At 37.4% G+C, this 22,584-nt stretch overlaps 4 protein-coding genes across 5 annotated transcripts in view; 3 read left to right on the top strand and 1 right to left on the bottom strand.

Annotated features, from left to right (window-relative positions):
* Window positions 1-22,584, top strand: part of LOC145731964 (uncharacterized) — a 69,193-nt gene that overhangs the window by 37,551 nt on the left and 9,058 nt on the right. The gene's annotated exons all lie outside the window — the stretch shown is intronic.
* LOC145731976 (methylglutaconyl-CoA hydratase, mitochondrial) lies at window positions 1,244-8,979 on the top strand. Its single transcript, XM_081983983.1, has 5 exons — window positions 1,244-1,529; window positions 1,594-1,869; window positions 1,923-2,123; window positions 8,490-8,645; window positions 8,701-8,979. Exons 1-5 carry the CDS (start codon window positions 1,385-1,387, stop codon window positions 8,808-8,810), a joined length of 888 nt encoding a protein of 295 aa, XP_081840109.1. The 5' UTR covers window positions 1,244-1,384; the 3' UTR covers window positions 8,811-8,979.
* Pmm2 (phosphomannomutase) lies at window positions 8,906-15,679 on the bottom strand. Its single transcript, XM_081983995.1, has 5 exons — window positions 15,296-15,679; window positions 10,156-10,281; window positions 9,946-10,095; window positions 9,266-9,466; window positions 8,906-9,197 (listed from the first exon to the last, which is right to left on the bottom strand). Exons 1-5 carry the CDS (start codon window positions 15,417-15,419, stop codon window positions 9,052-9,054), a joined length of 747 nt encoding a protein of 248 aa, XP_081840121.1. The 5' UTR covers window positions 15,420-15,679; the 3' UTR covers window positions 8,906-9,051.
* On the top strand, window positions 15,454-21,861 carry Sgsh (N-sulfoglucosamine sulfohydrolase). The gene is made up of 10 exons (XM_081983897.1): window positions 15,454-15,595; window positions 17,885-18,014; window positions 18,071-18,207; window positions 18,269-18,419; window positions 18,466-18,566; window positions 18,631-18,768; window positions 18,844-19,047; window positions 19,102-19,227; window positions 19,302-19,474; window positions 21,427-21,861. The coding sequence occupies exons 1-10, from the start codon at window positions 15,493-15,495 to the stop codon at window positions 21,718-21,720; spliced, it is 1,557 nt and encodes a 518-aa protein (XP_081840023.1). The 5' UTR covers window positions 15,454-15,492; the 3' UTR covers window positions 21,721-21,861.

Genomic DNA, 22,584 nt, shown 5'->3' with positions numbered 1-22,584 from the left:
AGCCTCCAATAGTGTAAGCGAGTTTGTCGCCTCTCTCCAGATGCGAGCCCTCTGCAGATTAACTCTCCTACACTGAGTTCAATTCCTACAGTGCGGAAGCGAAATATTGTAGTTAAGGCGACCTCCTTGACATATATGTCGAGGGGCGTCAAACCCAGAATCACTTCCAAAGCCCTGGTCGGTGTGGTTTTCATGGCACCCGTTATATTGAGACATGTCATGTGTTTCACCTATACGTCATAAATACATAATGCCTCGGAAACGGTGTAGGTTATAGTGTTCATAACAACCGGCGCATTATATTAGCATTGCCATTTTCACTGACTGACAGGACTATCAAAGTTACAACATTCAGATAAAATAAACAGTAAATAACATACCAGTAAAGGTATACCTTCCTTTTCAATGCCAGAAACAGTAAATAATTGCTGAATTAGGTGAAACATAAAACATTGTATGCACCACAGGCGTTAGGGAGAGTATAATGTCCATCAGGGTATTATGTTCTCTCTAACGCCCTTGGTACATAAATAGCTATAAAGTCTCTGTTTTTAGTGAGCTTAAAATGAACCCAAACTGTCTCAGAAAGTCCTCTGGACTCCCCAATCCCTTTCACCAAGAACTTGCTGAATTTTTTTTTGCAAAGATTCGAGCCAGCGAAGATCGCACCGGATTAGTGAAAAAATTCTTCGCAGATTATGGAAATAAATTCTAACCACCTGGGAAAACATGCCGCCGGGGGTGAAGATAGTTGATGTTTTTGACTGGCTGATGGTAATCCTAGGGTGTCGTTTTTAAACAGTATAGAGCAGTTGGTACTGGGGACGTTTACGGGGGAACTTTCTTAACTCCAGGGGCCTAATTCTTGAAAGCAGGGAACGGAATTCTCAAGAGAAGTGTTGATAGAATGTGACAGAAGAAGCACCCAGGGTGCGTATTCTTTAGACGAGGGAAGGGAGTTATCAAGAGAAAGACCGGTAGAATGTGACAGGAACCCGTTATTGTCAGCTTCTTCTGTCACATTCTATCAACACTTCTCTTGGGAATTCCGTTCTCTGCTTTCAAGAATTAGGTCCCAGGGAGGGACGAGTATTCGATCTTTCAAAATACTTGAAAATTTGAAAAACTACTACTGTACGACGGCCGAATAGTCCTGAAATTATAAGATTAGATGATTAGAAAAGAAGAAGAATTATTACAATACTTCTATTATAACCTAACTTTATCTCCTACAGTACCTAATGTCAAAACAAAATTTATTAATGTAAACAAACAATTTGGTGTAAATAACATGTTTTTATTATTTATATCAGGCCTAATTAACGTTTAAGATAACAATGACTTAACAATTTAAGCAAATGAAGAAAATAGTTTGGTTTTCACCATGTTTGTGCAGTGTTTTTTCCGTAATTTCTCATTTACGTTTAGTCATAAAGTTTCATTTGTAAGAAACTATTCCCAAAAACAGCCAAAACATGATGTGATTTTTAACTATTTACAAGGAAAACACGACGGTATAGCTGTTATGGGTAAATATTCCAAATGGTGGTGGTTGTACAGTATCTAAGAACTTTTTAACTACTGTGACTTTAGGATTTAATAGGCCTGATCAGCGCAATGCATTCAGTGTAAATCTGGTAAACAAATTGCACCATTACATTGAAAAAATTAAGTATGAGAATGTCACCAAAGTGGTAATTCTTCGAAGCATGGTGCCCAAAGTATTTTGTGCAGGTGCAGATCTTAAAGAGAGAGCTGAAATGACTCCAAGAGAAGTGGCACTTTTTGTAACAAATTTGAGAATGTTGATGAATAAATTAGAGAATATACCAGTGCCAGTTGTGGCTGCTATAGATGGAATTGCTTTGGGTGGGTTGTCACTTAAAAGCGATTAAATAACAAGTTAATGTCAAAATATTTAGGTGGTGGCCTGGAAATTGCATTAGCTTGTGACATTCGTGTGGCTTCAGAAGATTCTAAAATGGGACTAGTGGAAACTAAATTAGCTATTATTCCAGGGGCTGGTGGTTCACAAAGATTACCAAGAATTATAAATCCTTCAGTTGCCAAAGAATTAATTTACACAGCCAAAATTATAGATGGAAAAACTGCTTTGAATTTAGGTAACCATTTTTTTTTAATCTAAATTTAACTGTATTCCCCTTCTCTCTAATCAGTAAATATTCAAGTTACGAACCAAATATAGGTACTATCACAGTTTAAAGAATAATACAGAGTTCCACAAATTTGTGTTTAAATATGGGGAGGTGATTAAACTATGACAAAATTGTACAGTTTTAAGTTTAATAATATGCTACTTTAACAATGCAAAAGAGATATCACAGAAAAAAAAAAAAATTTGAAAATTAGTTTTTATTTTTTTGTTGATTTATTTGATGAGATAACTTGAAAATTAATAACACTGTATCACTATAGACAGTATTGGCGTTTCAAGATAACAGGTGAGTCCTCTGGTGGTCAATTTTGGAAAAAGTGTTTGGCTAGGTTGATTTTGATTAGGAAATTAGCATTGGATTCATAAGTTTATGATGTTTTCCGCCGTTAACTGAAGTTTCGGTACCGTGTGGGCTTTACACTGGGCATTTGATTCAAATAAGTTTGATGAACTTATTCATAAAGCGACTTCAAGGTCAAATTGTAAATTATTACACATCAAATTTGCCATCAAATAATTGTACGTCAAATTATTTGGAAATAGGACGTGTTTTATTTTCATCAATTATTTGACATCAAATCTCCTGATTTTCGTGTTGCCAACGTTTAAAAAAAGTGCGGTAGTAGTATGTCAGCTACTTGTTTTATTTTGTAACGCTGGTCTGGCTCACCATCTCCTTTGAGTCTTAGCTGATTCGATCATCAACACAGAAGGAGCAATCATCACAGCGAGTAGAACCACTCTTTTTTGTTTGATTGTAGCAGCTCTTACTTGGGAGTGTATAATTTTTTTAACTCCAAACATTTTTACTAATTTTAAACATAAAGGTCACAGAAAAATATCAGTTAAAACTTAGAATACCAAGTCAAAGTATTATGCATACACTTTTAAATTAGGTTCTTTATATTAAGTTGACTATAGGGGCAAAACTCTTTTAAATTGACAGCTTTTATATAAAAGTTTGATTAGGTGTAAAATGAACACTAACACAACATTTTAGGTTAGAAACGGGTTGCCCGATTTTAGTTTCAAATAGCGCTGCGATTTTAACTTGAAACCTCAATATTGCCACTTTTTCTCCTCTCCAACGTGACAGTATTATTTTTTGAGATCCGATGATTTGGTTACCTTTATCATCAACTCTTATTTCTCTTATGGACGCCATAACCGATTTTTACATTTTCGAATAAATCCTTTTTTCTTTTTTATGTGATATGATTCAATTTTGCGAAAACAACAAAAATTATGTATTTGTTGATGAGCTTGAAAGTATTGTAGATAGTAATTGAAGATGTGCCAAGAAGGTATATTTCGAAACATCGACGTAGAAAACAGAATTTTTTAAAATAAATTAATATTGTTACAATAATTTGAGTTTTAAACGGTCACAGTTTTTTCAAATTCTAACCTAACTTTGACAAATAAATGTTGAACTTTTTTACAATATATTGTCACGTTTAGGGGGTAGCGCAGGAACAGAAACAACAAACGTAGTACAAGCATGACTTCTTTATTCGGCGCTGCATAACTCTTAGTATTGAACACTGTCCAAGAGGGGGTGTGTAGATGCGTGGGTGTGGGGGTATGGGCGTAAGGCCTTCTGAAGTGCCGCCAAGCGGTACCCGCTCGATACGAGCAGGGTGCCCCTATGTCCGACACGCCCAAAGGACTTACTTTAGGTACTGCAACAGGGTAACGAGCCGTCCGGGCACTAGGAAGTTCGGACTGTCGCTCGTGACCTCCCTCTGGGGATGACCCCAGAGTTCGGTGGTCGTCGATGGCTTGAGACGCCGATTAAATACTCGTCTCATGACCCCAATTTGCCGGTCTCGCTGATTCGGCAGTGCACTGGGGGAGACCGGGGCCAGACTAGGTACCGGAACATGGTGCAACTTATGTTATTCGTGACATCTCCCCCTTCCAACAAGTGTTCGCCCCGAACACTAAAATTCTATATTACAAAATAAATTTCTCGTCTTTCCTTTTTCCATATGAATCTTAAAATTAACCGATGTTGCTTATTTGCTAGAGAGGGTATGGGAAAAACTTTATTCCAAAAATATAAACACTTTTCTCTTAAAACTACTTCTAGATTCCTAGATAATGTTTTCAGCCACAAAAAAAAAATTAATTCTTTCCTTGGGTCACCTTTCAACCTTGTGTTGCGTCTATCTTCTTGCTCTCCATTTTGGCCAAAATTTACGTCAACTGCACATTGTATTGTATACTCCTTTGGGCACCATCATCTAAGTGGAAACGCTTCACCTAGGCTTCATCTCGTAGTGCCGTCTCTTGGCACTGTATTCTCTAAGCGGCAAACTTCATCGCTTAGCTTCACTTCTTCCTACTGTGTCCTTTTGCGTGCTCCTTTAGCACACCTATCATTGGACATGTATACTTCTTCTTAATTAACGTGAGCACATTTGGAGATGCTTCTTCAGCTCGACTTATTCAAGACTCTGGGTGCACACGGGTGTAAGTAGAACCGTCGTGGCGGGACCCATCTGAAGATGTCAGCTTCTCCAAGACTTGCTGCTTTACTTCCTTAAATGATATGGCAATGCGTTGATAGACGCAACAAGGTCGTCCGGTGGCCACTGAAATAAACAATATATATATATTTTTTAAATTAATAAACAAAGAATCCTATATCAAGTACTTGCACTTGACCTAGTTTTAAATAAACACACGATACTTGCACTATTTTGCTGTCTCAGCAAGGAACCTAGGTCACTGGCTTAGAAAATTGAGACAATGTTATTACTAAACTGCAACTATGCAAATTATATACTTATTTCTACTATACCCAATTACTCAGTTAAATTTTACCTTTACTAAATTAATATAAATTATACTTATTATTGTGCTCATCTGCACTGCATAGACTCTGTTGCTTTAGGGCGTCCTCCAGGTCGCTCTTTACTTTACCCTACTCGATTCGGGCAAATGCGAGTCTGTAAACTGGTCCTTCAAAATCTTCAACATCTTCATTTTTTGGGAGGGTCGTAGCGTCAGGGGTAGAGCTGGGGTGTGACTACTGATATGAAGATCAGTAGTCCGAGATCAAACGAGGCGCCTCCACCATGTCACGTTTTGGGGGTAGCGCAGGAACAGAAACAACAAACGTAGTACAAGCATGACTTCTTTATTCGGCGCTGCATAACTCTTAGTATTGAACACTGTCCAAGAGGGGGTGTGTAGATGCGTGGGTGTGGGGGTATGGGCGTAAGGCCTTCTGAAGTGCCGCCAAGCGGTACCCGCTCGATACGAGCAGGGTGCCCCTATGTCCGACACGCCCAAAGGACTTACTTTAGGTACTGCAACAGGGTAACGAGCCGTCCGGGCACTAGGAAGTTCGGACTGTCGCTCGTGACCTCCCTCTGGGGATGACCCCAGAGTTCGGTGGTCGTCGATGGCTTGAGACGCCGATTAAATACTCGTCTCATGACCCCAATTTGCCGGTCTCGCTGATTCGGCAGTGCACTGGGGGAGACCGGGGCCAGACTAGGTACCGGAACATGGTGCAACTTATGTTATTCGTGACAATATTTTTTGTAATTTAACCTTCTTGAGAATATACCAGAAATTTTTCCCTCAAGAGACTATTCTATCATAGTAGCTGCAAGTTAACCAAGTGAAAACCAGAAAAGATCGGATACTTGACAAATGACAATTCGAAAACCCACGAATGGGTGAAACAGGCAGCCGATGATGCACAAAGCTGTAAGAAGCAAGGTAAGAAATGAAAATGATTCATTTCTTGCTGCTTACTGCTTGCGGTTCATGCGGCTTGCGCTTATTTGTCAAACTATGAATGAAAGTGCTACAAGTATATTGTTTATTTTTAATTCGGCTTACTGCTTACTTCTTACTTCTTGCGGATTTCAAACTATGAATTCAGCTTAACCCTCGCGTGACCAAGATCTACAACTTGAAGAAATCGGCCAAATGGGGTAACGAACTTACCCCACATTGAATTTTAAGTTTTAATTTTTTCCTGAACTAGAAATTATTGTAAACATATTATTCATGAAACAAAATTACAAAGATTATACAGGGTAATTCAAATTCAACCCTCACTATCTTGATCTCGGAAACTATAAGAGATACGAGAAAGTTTAAATTGGGGCAAAGTTGCGCAGTTCAAAGCTCAACCGAATGCCGTTTTAACAATGTCGATTTTCCAAGTACTTCCGAAGATATCCGAAAAAAACTTAAAATTAGATTTTTTGTTTTTATTTATTTCTAACCTTATTTGGAGAGATATCCCAAAACCGAACCCAAAACTAAAAGCATCTTTTCATTGGCACTTTTTCTCAGCTATTCGATGATGGATTCACATTTGCAGTCCGACGTTTCGTTTTTTGGCAGTTCATCATCAAACATTTTTTTATTCACTAGATGTTTAATAGCTATTTATGTATTAAGCGCAAAAAGTATGCCTTTAATGCGCTGAGAATGAAGTTTGCCGCGCGATGCGCAGCGGATTCATTATTGAATGTTTGTAGGAAACATTTTTTTTTTTCGATAAAAATGGTTTAAGTCCCTTGCTGTATAAATAACTATGTGGTTTTCATAAACATAAAGAACCGATTATTCGCCAATTAATTATTATCTTTACCAGTGGCGCGCGTATTGATAAGTCACCTGATAAATTTTAAGAAAAAAAAAGGTACGCCACTTGAACGTGGATCAATTTCTTGTAATACGTAATACGTTGGTTCGGTGTTCTGTCCACGATACTCTTAATAAGAGTCGTCTATAAACCAACATTTCGATCTATTCTGTTTTTATCTGCTTCGTTTAAAATCCATGTTTCCGCTGCGTACAAGATACAATGGGGAAGAGAAGAGCATCAACTAGATGGAGTTTCGTTTTTTTGGTGATAGATCTGTCTTTCCATATTTTATTTAGCTTGGTAGTCGCTGATCTTGTCATAGTCAGGCGCCGCCGTATTTCGCTTTCACATTTCCCAGTGTTGGTAATCAAGGAACCAAGATGATTGAAATTGTTTACCACTTCATAGCCTGTAATTTCTGAGATGTGTGGAGTCTTGTCTATCAACTATCATAATTTCCGTTATTTCTGGTATTGTTGACGCTATGATCAGTGTGTCGTCGGCGTACCGGAGGTTGTTAATACGCCTTCCACCAACTGGTATACCGCCTTGCCACTCATCTTGAACCTCTCTCATGACGTATTCGCTGTAAGCGTTAAATAAGGTTGGTGAAAAATGCAACCCTGTCTAACTCCTGGGGGCCTATTCTTGAACGCAGGGAGTAGAATTGCCAAGTAAGGGGTTGATAGAATGTGACAGAAGAAGCTGACAATAGCGGGTTCCTGTCACATTCTACATGTCTTTCTCTTGATAATTCCCTTCCCTCGTTTCAAGAATACGCACCCTGCAGTCGTTTTGAAGCTCCCCGAGTAAATCCCGTCGATTCTCACTTTCGCGCTGTTTTTCTGATAGAGGTTGCGCACCAGTTGAACCAGGTGTTTTGGCGTTCCCATTTCCTCCATTATGGTCCAAAGGTAGCTCCAGTTTACTTTATCAAAAGCTTTTTGATAGTCTACAAAGCAGAGATATATTGGGATATTAAATTCTCTAGTTTTTTCAATCAGTTGCCTGGCATTTAATATTCGTTCTCTAGTTTCTTTTCCTGGGACAAAACCTGCTTGTTTCTCTGAGAGCTGCGGGAAAGGAAATGGTATAAGACGGTTATGTATGATATGAAGGAGATCTTACTAGCGTGAGAGATAAGAGAAATCGTTTTGTAGTTGTTGCATTCCTAGGGCGAACCTCTGTTTTCCATATAAGGTTACAGATTTTGTGGAAGATTTCTATTCCCTCCTTGCCCAGAGCCTTTAGGACCTCTTCCGTTATTTTATGGCATGTTCAACTTCCGATCTTAGTATCTCAGGCTTTTGAGGGGTATTTATTTCTTTGGAAATTTGTTCTATATCACCTTTGTAAAGTTTTTCACAGTATACTTCCCAGTGGTACAGCAGAAGTTTGCTGTACCATTGGCGTTGTTTATAATTTCTCCCTCCTCGTTTTTTATTACTTAAGTTTGAATTCACTATGTAATAAATAATCTTAAATCTAGACCCGACTTAAATAAGAAATAAAAAGCTGATGCAACATCGAGGTTGAGTACTGCATTGCCGTCTTTTTCGGAAAAATCAATATTTCTTAAGACGACAAAGGACGTTAATTGCGGAACGCCTTAAAACGTCCGGAGATATTGACCTCAACAACACTTTCTTAAAAATTAATAATTTTGTTAACCAAAACTCGGTTTTTTGTCTTTAGGACTAGTTAATCATGTGGTTGAACAGGATGCAAAAGGAGAAGGAGCTTACCACAAATGTTTGGAGATTGCAGAGGAGATTTTGCCCAATGGTCCATTTGCTGTTCAAATGGCTAAAAGAGCTATCAACAAAGGAATTGAAGTGGATTTGGACACAGGTACCAATAAAACCTTCTTCTGTCTCAATTATTTTACATTCGGCGTTATTTGTAGGACTTGCTATTGAAGAAGCTTGTTACGCTCAGCTTATACCTACGAAAGATAGACTAGAAGGATTAACTGCTTTTAAAGAGAAAAGAAAACCTAAATATCACGGATTATAAGGTGATTAAAGAGAATTGTCTATTTAGATCCTAAAATTTCAAATGGGAACAATATTGCTAATTTAAGCTGAGACATATTCAGAATGAATTGAAGGTTACTTTGTATGCAATTTTAATAGGAATGTAAAGTTTATATTTTTCACAATAATATAAATATTTTCATAAAAATGTTTATGTGTTTTACTCAATATAAATAGCTACTCTGTAAAATATTATCAACATGACAATAAACATAAGAAAGCTAAATTTTGAACAATTCTTTAAGTTGTCTTTTAGTGTCTTCTGGATTGACAACTTTATGGCCAATGGTTCTAGGATGAGAAAAAATTTCGTAATCATTACCGCCTGGATCAATTTTGTCTCCAAAGAAATGAATTTCATCAAACCCTGAAATGGTTAGTTTGCATTTTTAATTACTACAAATTTCAAATAAAACAAAGATTAATTCAAGTTACCTTCACTTTCGAGGTGTTTCAAGCAGTATGTCTTATCCCATCCAGTTGGAAATACGTCAAAACTTATTTCGCCGCCAATACTAAAAGTGAAGCCATAATCTGCGAATTCAGTTTTGAGGACTTGTATCATTTTTTCCCTGATTTTATGTTCTTTGTCATATTTTCCGAAAGCGTCTCTTTCCTCCTGAGAGCAAGATCTACCTATGATAAAATAGAAAAAAGGGCACAAATTAAGAAAAATCCCCAATAAGCTTCAATGGGCTAGACATCAACCAGTTAAGAAAGTTTTGTTTAACTGACTTAACATTTCATATTTTTGTTTCTGCGAAGCAAAAAAATATCGGTTCAGAGGGGCAAGTCACGTGTTGTTAAGGGGGGAGTTTTACTTGATCGGTAGCCATGTTGTAGACAATTGTTCATTCTAGCATGTGAAAACGACTGGTGAAATTACGGACAAAATGCTATCACGAAAATTATCGGTCATTTTAAAGCTCTCGTGGTATTACACCGGAATTTGTTTGTCTAATTATGGATAAGTTTTGTGTAGTGATAGGAAAGAGGAAGCTCAATCAAAAACAATATTTCCATTTTCCCACCCTATATCTTTCTTAATAACAACTTTCGGTATAAAACAGTATTATTTTGTATATTTCTAAATATAAAAAGATATTAAACTTTACCTATAGGTGAAATATTGAGCATTCCTGACCGGAACTCTACAAATGTACCCCTTTTTATAGGAAGTGTAATTTTAGAAAGGTAACCTAAGACAAAATTGATGAATGTTTGTAGTTTTTCTTCTCCCATATACTTCTGAATATTTTGTTTTTCTAAAATAAATATAAAACATATAAACTGGATGTTTCAGTAAAATGGTAAACAATAACAACCTCCTTCTTTTCCATTTTTAAACCACACTAATCCATTTTCTGAAAACACATAATCATAGCGGTTGATTACATCCTCTCCTTGCATTTGCTCTGCAATTTTTTTAAAGTCAGAACCACCAACAAGACCTGAAAATCAAGCAAAATTTAATTCGGTCCAATGCTGGAAATTATCGTATTTTTATTTAAAGATGAATAAGAGCAAAATCGTAAACTTAAGCAGTATACAGTGTCCGGATTTGTCCGGAGTGTTTTGACAGGAAAACCCTATTTCCCGACTTGATAGGAAAAAACTACACCATTTCCAAATGTAGTTTAGAAAAGGCCAAGTAAGATTCAGAGAAGGTCAAGCGTAATTCAGAATAAGGAACTGCAATTCAGAAACCATCAAGTGTAATTCAGAATAGGCAACTGTAATTCCGAAACCATCAAGTGGAATTCGGAAAAAATCAATTTAAATTCAGAAACCATCAAATGAAATTCAAAACATTCAAAGGCATTTCATGTTCCATGAAACACCCTCTAAAGTAGAGTGACAAGGTGCATTATCACATACTACCACAAGATCCTGCAGATGATTTCTCATATCTTCCCATTTTTAAAACAGAGACTGCATCCATTTAGAATTGAGGGAATTCCTCCTCATACCAAACTGAATTACACTTGATATACTTTCTGAATTGCAATATTAACAATTTCTGAGTTACTCTTGACTCTTTCTGAATTTCAAATGACTATTCTGAATTACACTTGACTCTTTCTGAATTGCAGTTAGAAATAATGTAGTATACATGTCTAGAGATAAATTTTTTTGTAGGATGCAGGATCTTTAGTCAAAAGTTCTGTGTTGAGCATTGATGAGACATTATGACTATTGACTATTACTTGTAAGCCTTTGTAACCATGGTTTGGTCCAAATTCTAATCTTTTTCTTGATCCTTTTTTCAACACAAAAGCCAATCATTAGGGTTGCAATTGCTGTTGTAGTTATTATCGCATGCAAATGAAACGGTACACCTTCCATTTTTCTATTTTATAATATAGAATTAGTACCCAATCAACTTTATACTACTCTGCTACAAGGCCTCTTCTAATTGTTTCTAACCTAGTTGTTTTGACAGTGAAGACTTTCGCAAAGGACAACTGCTCAAGCGCACCCTCTAAATTTATTACTGTATTTGTGATGGTGTCATATCAAAGTATTTAAAAACAACTGACAAGTTTTCGCTTTAAATTAGCCTACATATTTATTATAAAATTTGTTATTGTGTTAGGAGGCCTTAAAACAAAATTGTATGTCAAATTTACCTTCAAACAATTTTATGTCAATTTTTTTACAGAATAGGACAGGTTCTATTTTCATCCAACTTATTTGATCAAACTTGCCGTTTTGCGTAATGCCAACTGCCAACAGACAAAAACGAAAAAGTGAGAGTGAGAGCTGCAGAATTCAATACATAAACACAGTATTCAGGATGATTATGAAATTTCAAAATAAAAATATCAAAAATAGCAGAAAAACAAGTAGGAATAATCTGTAATTATTACCACCTAAACACTAAATTCACTTGGTTTGGTTGGTCAAACTGTTTTCATTGACAGCTTTAACATAAAAGTTTGATAAGTGTAAAATCAAATCACTTTATGCTCCAAGAAGTTTATGAATTTATTTGGGGCATAAAATTTGATAAAATAAATGTTTAAAAATAAAAATTTCTTTGATTTAACACCTTTGGTGTAAAACCTGCTCTATTGGCATTTCAAGTTAAGATTGCAGCGCCAGTTGAACCAAAATCAGGCAACCCATTTCTAACCTAACATTATAAATAATATGACACTGTCACTTCATATTTATGAAACCAGCGCTAAATTTCTAACCAAAATCAATGTAAACAAACGGAGAAATGACAGCTGGAATGCCCGAAACTGTTTTCAAAACTGATCACAAGAGGGAGTATCTCTTAGAGATATTATATTGTCACGAATAACATAAATTGCACTATGTTCCGTTACCTAGTCGGGCCCCGGTCTCCCCTAGTGCACTGTCTGAATCAGCAAGACCGAACTCTGGGGTCATCCCCAGAGGGAGGTCACGGGCGACAGTCCGAACTTTCTAGTGCCCGGACGGCTCGTTACCCTGTTGCAGTGCCTTAAGTAAATCCTTTGGGCGTGTCGGACATAGGGGCACCCTGCTCGTATCGAGCGGGTTCCGCTTGGCGGCACATCAGAAGGCCTTACGCACATACACCCACACCCACACAACCCCCTCTTGGACAGTGTTCACTGCCTAGCCTAATAAAGAAGACATACTTGAGCTACGATTGTTGTTTCTCTTCCTGCGCTACCCCCAAAACGTGACATGGTGGAGGCGCCCCGTTCAATCCCCGTCTATTAATCTTCATATTGATAGACACACCCTCGCAAATTGAAGCCAATTAAGTCACAGGGAAAAGATGAAGGAATAACAGAGGAAAAAGAAGAGAGGCAAAGACCAGAAGAAAGAAGAGAGAGAAAGAAAGAGAGATCAGGAAGACGACTCAACCATGCCCACCCCCACAAGTTCAAGCACACCCCAGAAGAATCAAGACGAGTTTTGAAGGACCAGCCTGCAGGTCCGCAGTTGCTTGAACTGAGTAGGGCTATATCAAGAGCGGCCTGTAGGTTGCCCTAAACATTTTAGTGTATAGGAGCACATTTTAGTTTGTAGTGTATTGGGTAAGATAAAACTGAACTTTTGATAACTAGGTTTCATAAAATAAGTGTATGTATAGTTAATGCAATAACAATATCTCGATTTCTAGACCAGTGACGCCATTCCCGACCTAGGTACTTTGCTGAGGTAGCAAAATCGCGCAAGTATAAGGTGTTTTGTTTATAAATACATGTTGTCTGTTTATGTTATTGGAGTCGGGCTTGTTTGCTAATTAATTGTTGACTTTAGGGACCACCTAATTACCTCGTTGCGTCCATCGACAAATTGACCTGATTAAAGAAGCGAGAAGAAGAGCAGCAAGCCTAGGAGAAACCAGCATCTTCGGATGGGTTCCGCACCGTCGGTTCTACAGCCGCGTGCACCCAGAGTCCCTTAAATGAAGGGCTGAAGAAGGTTCTCCAGATGGGCTTAGAAATGACGATGTAGAGTAGTCCAAAGCAACGTGTGCTAAAAAGAGAGCACGCAATGGACCAAAGATGTCGAAGCTAAGCGATGGATTTCCGCTTAGACAATGTAGTGCCGAGAGAAGGTACTAGAAGATGGTGCCCAATGCAGGGGACAATTTACGCTTAAATGAGAAGGCAAGAAGATGGACGCAACAACAAGGTTGAAAGGTGACCCAACGAAAGGAATAAGTGTTTTTTGGGTATGCAAACATGGCAACGTTTAAAAATCGAGAAGTAGTTAAGATATTTGTTCAATAAAGTTTTTCCACCCCTTTTCTAGAAGATAAGAAACATGTGTTAGTTTAAGAAGTAATATTTGATGATAGGTTGGTTTAAATAAAGTACTCCCCCACCTGCATTAGAAAATAAGAATAGAAAATAAGTGAGTTGATTTTGTAAACATGGACTTTTAGTGTTCGGGGCGAACACTTGTTGGAAGGGGGAGATGTCACGAATAACATAAATTGCACTATGTTCCGTTACCTAGTCGGGCCCCGGTCTCCCCTAGTGCACTGTCTGAATCAGCAAGACCGAACTCTGGGGTCATCCCCAGAGGGAGGTCACGAGCGACAGTCCGAACTTTCTAGTGCCCGGACGGCTCGTTACCCTGTTGCAGTGCCTTAAGTAAATCCTTTGGGCGTGTCGGACATAGGGGCACCCTGCTCGTATCGAGCGGGTTCCGCTTGGCGGCACATCAGAAGGCCTTACGCACATACACCCACACCCACACAACCCCCTCTTGGACAGTGTTCACTGCCTAGCCTAATAAAGAAGACATACTTGAGCTACGATTGTTGTTTCTCTTCCTGCGCTACCCCCAAAACGTGACAATATTTTCTTGTTTTCCATTCAAGTTGGCTTGGACTCAGGTTTTGAAAACAGCTGTCAAAAATGACGTTTATTTATTAACTTTTTCTATGACAACACTTGAAATTACTGCATTTTGAATTTGTTATTGGGTCTATCTGTTACTCATTGCAAGTTAACTTCATATTTCAGTTAATTGTAGGAATAATTAAGTCATACTTATATCATAGTAAATGTTTAAAAATAGACATTTTATTAAGTTATATTTGATTATGAGTTCCATTTAAAATAAGTTAATTATTGAGAAAACAGAAGGCAGTAGCAAAAAACTAAGCACACCACTGGAATCAAATCCCAAAAGTGCCTTAAAAATGTTTGTGTTTCACTTTGATATTTTAGTAAACACAAAATGTGGGAAGAGTTTTTAAATCGGAAAACCCCCTCTACCGCCAAAAACTGACAAGATATTGAAATACCAATTTTACCACTAAATTAAATGGTAGCCAGGATGGAGTTTTCCTGTCAAACTGCAATGAATCTGGATACCCTGTACAGGGTGATTTACAGTACTTTGTATATTTCAGTAGGTACCTAGAACCAAAACTTTTGATTGTCAAATAAAACACTATTTCTAGTTTCAATAATTTTATCTTTGAATCTTCTTAATACTTACTTTACCTGTGAGTTTACTGTGTCTACCTTGTTACGTTGTACCCTTTCTTATATATTGAATAAGAATAGTAAATATATCAACAAAACACTAGTCTAAACAGTAGGTAATTAAATTCTCAGATCCTGGAAGATTTGCTAATGTGACCTTCTGTCCCTAGTTAAACAATTCTACATGGTTGGAGACCCCAGAAACTGAAGGTAAAAAACCTACAGGCATATTTACCTTTAAGTAGACAGATAGAAAAAAAACCCAGAAAGTTCATTTATTTTTAATATAAACTGAGTATTAAGTATAGTTTGTGATAAAATAAAATTAAATTTAAAACAAATTGGTTTGCTGATTATGATTGACCACAGACAATATTCAGCTAGCCTGACATATCTAACTCTTTAAAAAAGCATTCATAAAGTGTAAAGATCAGATAAGTTTAAAATTGTTAAAAACATAGTTATGTTTTCTTACACACCAACAACTCTTGCCCGGTTAACAAACTAAACCACTTACCCAAACTACACAGAGGCTTAAGACTTTTTTGTAAAAAATCTTCTAACTGGGGTTCAATAGAATTTCTGGGTTTGGTCAGGGTACCATCCACGTCGAATAAACACAAGATTTTGCGGTTCGACATTTTGCTAATAGTTATCAGTTCCTTGCCCCTTCTTTTGCTACGTTTTGGTGCTTTTTTTTAGTTGAACAGAAAGATGCAGCAGGTCCAGTTGCTCTTGCTGATTTTAGTGAGTTTTTCCTACGTTATATCGCAGGAAAATAATTTTCGTGGCAAGAGAAATGCACTGTTAATCATAGGTAAGGTATGATAATCTTTATCTATCCTATAAGACCACGTATTTAACGTTTTTGAGGTAAATAAGTTTGAAATTTGTTGTAAACACATTTTAGAACTTGACGACTGACGGCCACCGTGTTGTCGATCTGTCATTATCAGATGATATTTTGAGGTTATGATGTAGTTCTGTTAAGTCGTTTTTACACGACCCAATAACTACCACAACCGATAATTGACAACCAATAAAAATGTAATCACTAGATCTATCCCTATTTATTACTAAATACACCTCATCAGTTCCTTTCCTTCTAATCCGTTTAAAGCGTAATCAAAAACCGACAACAGACGACCACTTCCAACGTTGGCAGCTTTACAATTGTTGACGCCAATATGGGTTCCAATGAATGTGACTGCAGTGCAAGAAACAAGATGGATAGGAAACTATATTTTTGACCATGGAGACTACACCATATTGCATAGTGGCAAGAGGCAAGGGACTCATGAGCTTGGAGTAGCATTCATCATCGACAAGCGAACGAAGAAAATTTTAGTGGATTTCAAACCTTTCAAGGAACACATGAATATATGCTCAGGCTGAAGACTATATTCTATAATTAATCCATAACCAAAGCGCACGCAGATACAGAAGAAAAGGAAGATCTACTTAAAGAAACTTTTTATCAGAAACTGTAACAGGTGTTACACGCAGAGAAATAATAATGGCGGGTTTAAACGCTAAGATTGGAAAGGAAAGCAATCTATCGTGGATTGATAGGATGAAATAGCCTGCATGACGAATCGAGTAACACTACACTAAGAGTAGTAGATTTTGTGACCACGAAACATGCTAGCAAGTTCTATATCTTCTTTCCACGGCGGGATATACACAACCAAACCGACGACATACTAATAGAAAGAATAGAAGCCTCAAATGTCATCAAAGTGAGAAGCTACCAAGGGGCAAATTGCTGATTGGATTATTATCTGGTTTGCATGGCTCACAGATTTAGAATAACGAAACACACTAACACGCAAACATACGCGGCGCCAAAGATTATGGATGTGGAAAAACTAAAAGAACACAAAACAAGAATCCAATATCAATAACAGGCGGCACATGAAAACATGCAGACACTAAAAGCAAAGGGCCCTACGGACGAAGATGATAATGACCATAATGGAGGCGTAGAGAAGATCTGGAATGAGCTGTGAACGGCAGTAATACGAGCGGCAGAATCAACCATCGGAGTAAAACCCAGACCTCGCAGAAACGACTGGTTTGACCACGAGTGCAGAGCCCTCATTCAAAAACGGAACAAAGACCGGAAAGAATACTTAGCTAGACCAACAAGAACCAGGAAGCAAGTCCACGAGGATTTCCAAAGAGAAGCAGATAAACTATGCAGAAGGAAGAAAAGTTAGCACATTAACAAAAATCCTGCGGAGGAGGAGGACTTCCAAGAGGAAAGCTAAGCGACAGATGGAAAGAATTAATTTCCGAGCTTCTGAACCATCATACAGACAAACCTCCTACAGCACCATGACGACGACGAAACCGTGGAGCCCCCAACTCGGGGTGAGGTCAGGAAAACAATAAGTACCCTAAAACTAATAACGCCCCAGGGGTTTATAACATACTAGCCGAGCTGTATGAATATGGAGGAGCAAGAAGAAGGCAAAAACTGTATGAACTGATCATAACGATATGGAACTCTGAAACTATACCAAAAGAATGGCAAATTATATACAAGAAAGATACGGCGCAGAGGACATCGTCGGTGAATATCAAGCGGGTTTTTGGCTAAAAAGGCCCACGACAGACCAACTATTCACAGTCAGACAGGTCCTAGAAAAGTGTTGGGAGCATGACGTGAATGTATACTAGCTGTTTACAGTTTTCAAACGTACGACAGGGGCAGTGGACACATAAGCATTCCTGGTAACATGGAGGCTGACAGTCTCTACTGTGGGAATCTTACCACGAACGAACTGTATAACCATCGCGACGGTTCTCTTAATAAAACGCATAGCTAGAAACCCTTTTCTGTAACGCTGAGTAACTGCTCCGGATATGGGAAAACAACAACAAGCGGACACCATGAAGATCTTCTGCACATTTCTAACATTGGTCATCAATAAAGTTACCCTAACCATTAACCATCTATTAACTACAACAAGACCAAGTTTGTAGATTCTGTTGTCCTTGATTTCAATTATTTCATTATAATTAAGTAATTATGTAGAGAGAAACTTGTATGATATAAAAATAAATTTGTAAATATTTTTCTTAATGATCCAATTTAAAATAGCTGATGATGGAGGATTCGAAATGGGAACTTATCTAAACAAGATTTGCCAAACACCTAATCTAGACAACTTGGCCAAACGTAGTTTAATCTTTAACAAGGCTTTCACTTCGGTTAGCAGTTGTTCACCTAGGTAAGCAAACTTCTTTCAAAAATCAAAGTGTTTTATGTTGTGTTGTGTATTTACAGCCGTTCTGCAATCTTAACCGGAACTCCATCGCATCAAAACGGAATGTACGGACTCCATCAAGGGGTTCATCATTTTAACTCATTTGATAATATTAATAGTTTACCGAAAATATTGAAACAGAACAATATTCGTACAGGTTTGATATTATAAGCAGCCTAAACTTAAGTTTCAATGGATAAAACGGTGAACTTTTCTAGGAATCATTGGTAAGAAACACGTGGGACCAAGCGAGGCATACCCTTTTGATTACTCGCAAACTGAGGAAAACAACTCAATATTACAAGTAGGAAGAAACATTACTCATATTAAATTATTAACCAGAGAGTTTCTAAACTCAACCGATGAAAAGTAAGAGACTCATTTTTAGCACGGTCGTAACTTATAAAGATTTTAGGCCATTTTTTTTGTATGTGGCGTTTCACGATCCTCATCGATGCGGACATACGCACCCTCAATATGGAGAGTTTTGTGAGAGGTTTGGGAATGGCGAAGAAGGTAAAATTAATGTACATCACGGTTTAAAGAATAATAAATCTACAGTTTATACTGTTTTGCTTAGGTATGGGAGTAATACCTGACTGGCATCCAATCTATTACGAATGGGACGAAATTGTTCCTCCATTTTACATTCCAAACACAGATGCTGCTCGAAAAGACATCCAGGCTCAGTACATTACAATGTCCAGATTGGATCAAGGTGTGTGTTTATTGGATTTCAATATTTTACAATAATACGAGCTCATAGAAGTAAACAAGTTTTGATTTGAAATAGGTGTTGGATTAGTTCTTAAAGAGCTAGAAAACGCAGGACATCTTGACGAGACTTTAGTTATCTTCAGTTCTGATAATGGAATCCCCTTTCCTAATGGCAGAACTAACTTTTACGACCCTGGAATAGCTGAACCAATGTTTATTTCATCACCCTTTCATAAAGAACGAAGGAATCAAGTAACTAACTCGCTGACTAGTCTTTTAGGTCTGTGTTAGCATTTACAAGTTTGCAAGTAGTCTATTTGTTTCTTTACTGCAGATATTGTGCCAACTGTAATGGATTGGTTTGGAATAAACCCACAAACAAATTTTAAGTGGGAGTCAAACAACGTTGAACAGAAAAGAAATCTCACCGGCAAGAGTTTATTGCCTCTCTTAATTAAAGGTTGTCTATTAATATATATATCTACAATTATTATTAGAAGAAAAAACATTTTTTATGTTATCTTTAATGTGTAGAGCCTGCCGACAAGTCAAATGAAGCTATATTCGGTAGTCATAACCTGCACGAAGTGACAATGTACTATCCAATGAGAATGATACGAACACAACGATATAAATTAATCCATAATATTAATTACGCCAGTTCATTTCCAATAGATCAAGACTTTTATTTGTCGCCCACATTCCAGGTACGTAGTACCAAAAGTATTTCAATATTTTATGGGTATACATGGTGTCCGCAGATCGACCGACAAACGTTTACCAGAGGCATTTACGAATATTCTACCGGTAGATACCTGTTTAACCTAGAGCGTTCGAAAATTGTTTTTGGTAACTACTATTGCCGTTCTGAAATTTTACCCATATACCGAATATACCAGATGTCCAAGAGCACCCTGGACATAGGAGATTAACATGGGAAAACGGTTTTGATTTTTTTGCGCCTGTACGGTTGATTTGATTGAAAAATCGTAATAATGAAAGTTGTAGTACCTATCACGGACTAGTTTTCTGTATTTTTTTCGGATCTCTAACTTGAGCCCTTTCGTCGTAAAACACGAACAAAAATGAGAAAATTTAAACTTTTGACCTGCACTGTATAGGCGGTTGCTGGTACGGTTGCTCGACAACCGCTTATACAGTGCAGGTAAAACGTTAAAATTTTCGCATTTTTGTTCGTGTTTTACGACGAAAGGGCTCAAGTTAGAGATCCGAAAAAAATACAGAAAACTAGTCCGTGATAGGTACTACAACTTTCATTATTACGATTTTTCAATCAAATCAACCGTACAGGCGTAAAAAAACCAAAACCGTTTTCCCATGTTAATCTCCTATGTCCAGGGTGCTCTTGGACACCTGGTATGTACCCGGTTTATGATTTATGGATCGAGAAGTTCCGTCGGTAAATTAAGAAAGAAGTGACTTTTGACAGGTTTTCCGTTAAAATTTAGAATCATAGCCTCAAACATTAGTTTATGTTTGACCGTTTGTCGGTTTGTTCCTCAGTTTAGCTAGCTTATGAGATTGGCCTGTTAATTTAAAATGGATATTGGAATATGTTCTGTTTGCGAGATGGAGGGAGAGTATGCCGATATTATAAAACATTTCAACAATGAACATCTGGATGCCAGATGTCAAAGACATATCAGGAATAGGAATACCAATCGCGTTCTAAAATTCATTCAACCGTAATGAACCAGATCCTTAAAAGTTACACCGATTGTGGTAAACGGTAGAATTAGCAGGTATAATTTTCGTAAATGCCTCAGGTGTTGTAGATAGATAGGTGGATAACAGCTTTTACTTAAAGCAAATAATTACAAAGTAGAAATAAAGATGCACTTGGTTTTATCAACACTTACACTAAATTGTTTCTGGTGCTTGAAGTAATATCTATACAGTACTTCAAGAGGAACCAATGTTTTTGCATGTCATAACAATCCGGTTTGTATCGTCAGCCATAATTAATTATGCCCCAGTTCTGGAACGTAATATGTTCAGTAAAAGTTTGTTAAGAAATATTATCAAATAAATCAAACTGGACCAAGAATGTTGCCTTGCTTACAATTGACTTGCTCTTGGGGATTATAAGACAACTTAACATCTTTGCGTTCTACCCGTATTCGAAATGGTCTACCTTTTTCCACAAGATGAAATTTTCGAATATCACCTAAGTCGTATAATAGTTTTAGTCAAACGAATTGAACCTTGTTTAGTATTCTGTATTGCTATGGAAGTAGTAGTAGTAAAGTAGATGAAGACCATAGGTCCGGCGACTAGACTTTAAAAGCCCTTTTCGCCATTTTCCCTCCATCAATCCCCAGCTTAACACTTCAGCAGTTGGATTGCAAACGCTTGATTTGAAGCGAGTTTGTGATGAGTGTCACAAGTACGAACTTGTTACAAGTCAAATACTCTAGAAAATGGTATATCAAAGGTACTATCGAATATTTTGCTTTGATCGAGCGTTTGCAAAATTTGACGATACCCAGACGTCGTCCTATATTTTAATGGAAAAAATTATATATTTGATATAATAAATAAAGTATGATGTGTATTTAATTATTGAAGTAAATGTCACAAAATGCGCCACTTTCATAATTTGCTTATTAATCTAAGTTTATTTGGGGTCTATTTTCAGGATCTACTTAATCGTACCAAAGCAAAGCAGCCAACTGGATGGTTTAAGTCTCTCAAAAGTTATTATCAACGACCTGAATGGGAACTCTACGATTTAAAACTGGATCCAGCCGAAGTGAATAACGTGGCGTTAAAACCAGTGTTAAAAGAAGTATTCGATCAGTTGAAAAACCGGCTTTTCGAATGGCAGAAAGAAACCGAAGATCCTTGGATATGTGCTCCACATGCCGTTTTGGAGGATCAGGGATTTTTCAAAAATAATCCTTCATGTTTAGATTTGGATAATGTTTGGTAAGATACCAAAGTCTATCAAAGATAAATATTCAGTGACGCCAAAAGTACGAGTGACACCTTACAAATTTCTCTTTATATTATATAAGTTTTTTGATTGAAGTTTTTTTTATATTTTTAGTTAATATATTTTAACAAAAGTAAAGGACGTGGTATATAAATAACCTACAAATCCATACACGGTGTTAACACATTTCGAAAACCAAAACTCGTTTATGTGAGGTATATGCCAGACCATCTCAATTAATTTTTAACACACAACACAACAAAAGAGTGTCGTTTATTCCAGCTGTTTAATTTTATCACATGGGTCTGCTCAACAATTTACTTTCACTTTAAGGTAAAATTGTAGAGATGCTAAATCTTCATATACACTTTTCTCATCAGAAACTCTTCATTTTAGCAAAACATGCTGTAGACTGTAGAGGTACGGCTCATTTGTCCTTTGGCGGTAACGTCATCATTATTTGCTGTTGTTGTTATATTAAGTGAGTGGGCAAGTGCTGACCTCCACTGCAAACGTCGGTCTATTCTGGCTCTCACATAATGATCTCTTCGACTATAACTCACTCAGAATATCCATCTCTTTCAGAAATCGGATGACCTTTCTGGGCGAGAGGTCCAGACCCTATGGCCGGAGTGCGGAGTGCGGAGTGCCTCCTGTCCAAGTGAGAAACCTGGATCTGGCATAAACATTTAGGTACGCCATCGTCTTCCATGCACCAGCGGCATTCGGCATCTTCTGCCATGTCAGTCCGGTGCATGTAGGCCCTTAGGCGGCATCACCGGTATATAGTGCCGTAATATCCTTTAAGTGTTGTCTGCTGAGTTGCAACAGATTACCAGTCCTAATCTTGAACAAACCCTT

This window comes from Ips typographus, linkage group LG1 (genome assembly GCF_016097725.1).
Source record: "Ips typographus isolate SLU linkage group LG1, UJ_Ityp_2.0, whole genome shotgun sequence".
NCBI classification, from domain to species: domain Eukaryota; kingdom Metazoa; phylum Arthropoda; class Insecta; order Coleoptera; family Curculionidae; genus Ips; species Ips typographus.
Note: the sequence above shows the minus strand (reverse complement) of the source record. Positions and strands in the feature narration are given on the sequence as shown.

What these genes read in the sequence shown, in the direction of transcription:
- LOC145731976 (XM_081983983.1), top strand. Translation starts at nt 1,385, where the DNA reads ATGTTTGTGCAGTGTTTTTTCCGTAATTTCTCATTTACGTTTAGTCAT. An exon ending in CGACGGTATAGCTGTTATGG is followed by an intron (nt 1,530 to 1,593) that starts GTAAATATTCCA and finishes CTGTGACTTTAG; the next exon opens with GATTTAATAGGCCTGATCAG. An exon ending in TATAGATGGAATTGCTTTGG is followed by an intron (nt 1,870 to 1,922) that starts GTGGGTTGTCAC and finishes CAAAATATTTAG; the next exon opens with GTGGTGGCCTGGAAATTGCA.
- Pmm2 (XM_081983995.1), bottom strand. Translation starts at nt 15,419, where the DNA reads ATGTCGAACCGCAAAATCTTGTGTTTATTCGACGTGGATGGTACCCTG. An exon ending in TAAAAATGGAAAAGAAGGAG is followed by an intron (nt 10,096 to 10,155) that starts GTTGTTATTGTT and finishes TATTTATTTTAG; the next exon opens with AAAAACAAAATATTCAGAAG. An exon ending in GAAACACCTCGAAAGTGAAG is followed by an intron (nt 9,198 to 9,265) that starts GTAACTTGAATT and finishes TAACCATTTCAG; the next exon opens with GGTTTGATGAAATTCATTTC.
- Sgsh (XM_081983897.1), top strand. Translation starts at nt 15,493, where the DNA reads ATGCAGCAGGTCCAGTTGCTCTTGCTGATTTTAGTGAGTTTTTCCTAC. An exon ending in CTCGCTGACTAGTCTTTTAG is followed by an intron (nt 19,048 to 19,101) that starts GTCTGTGTTAGC and finishes TCTTTACTGCAG; the next exon opens with ATATTGTGCCAACTGTAATG. An exon ending in ATTTGTCGCCCACATTCCAG is followed by an intron (nt 19,475 to 21,426) that starts GTACGTAGTACC and finishes GTCTATTTTCAG; the next exon opens with GATCTACTTAATCGTACCAA.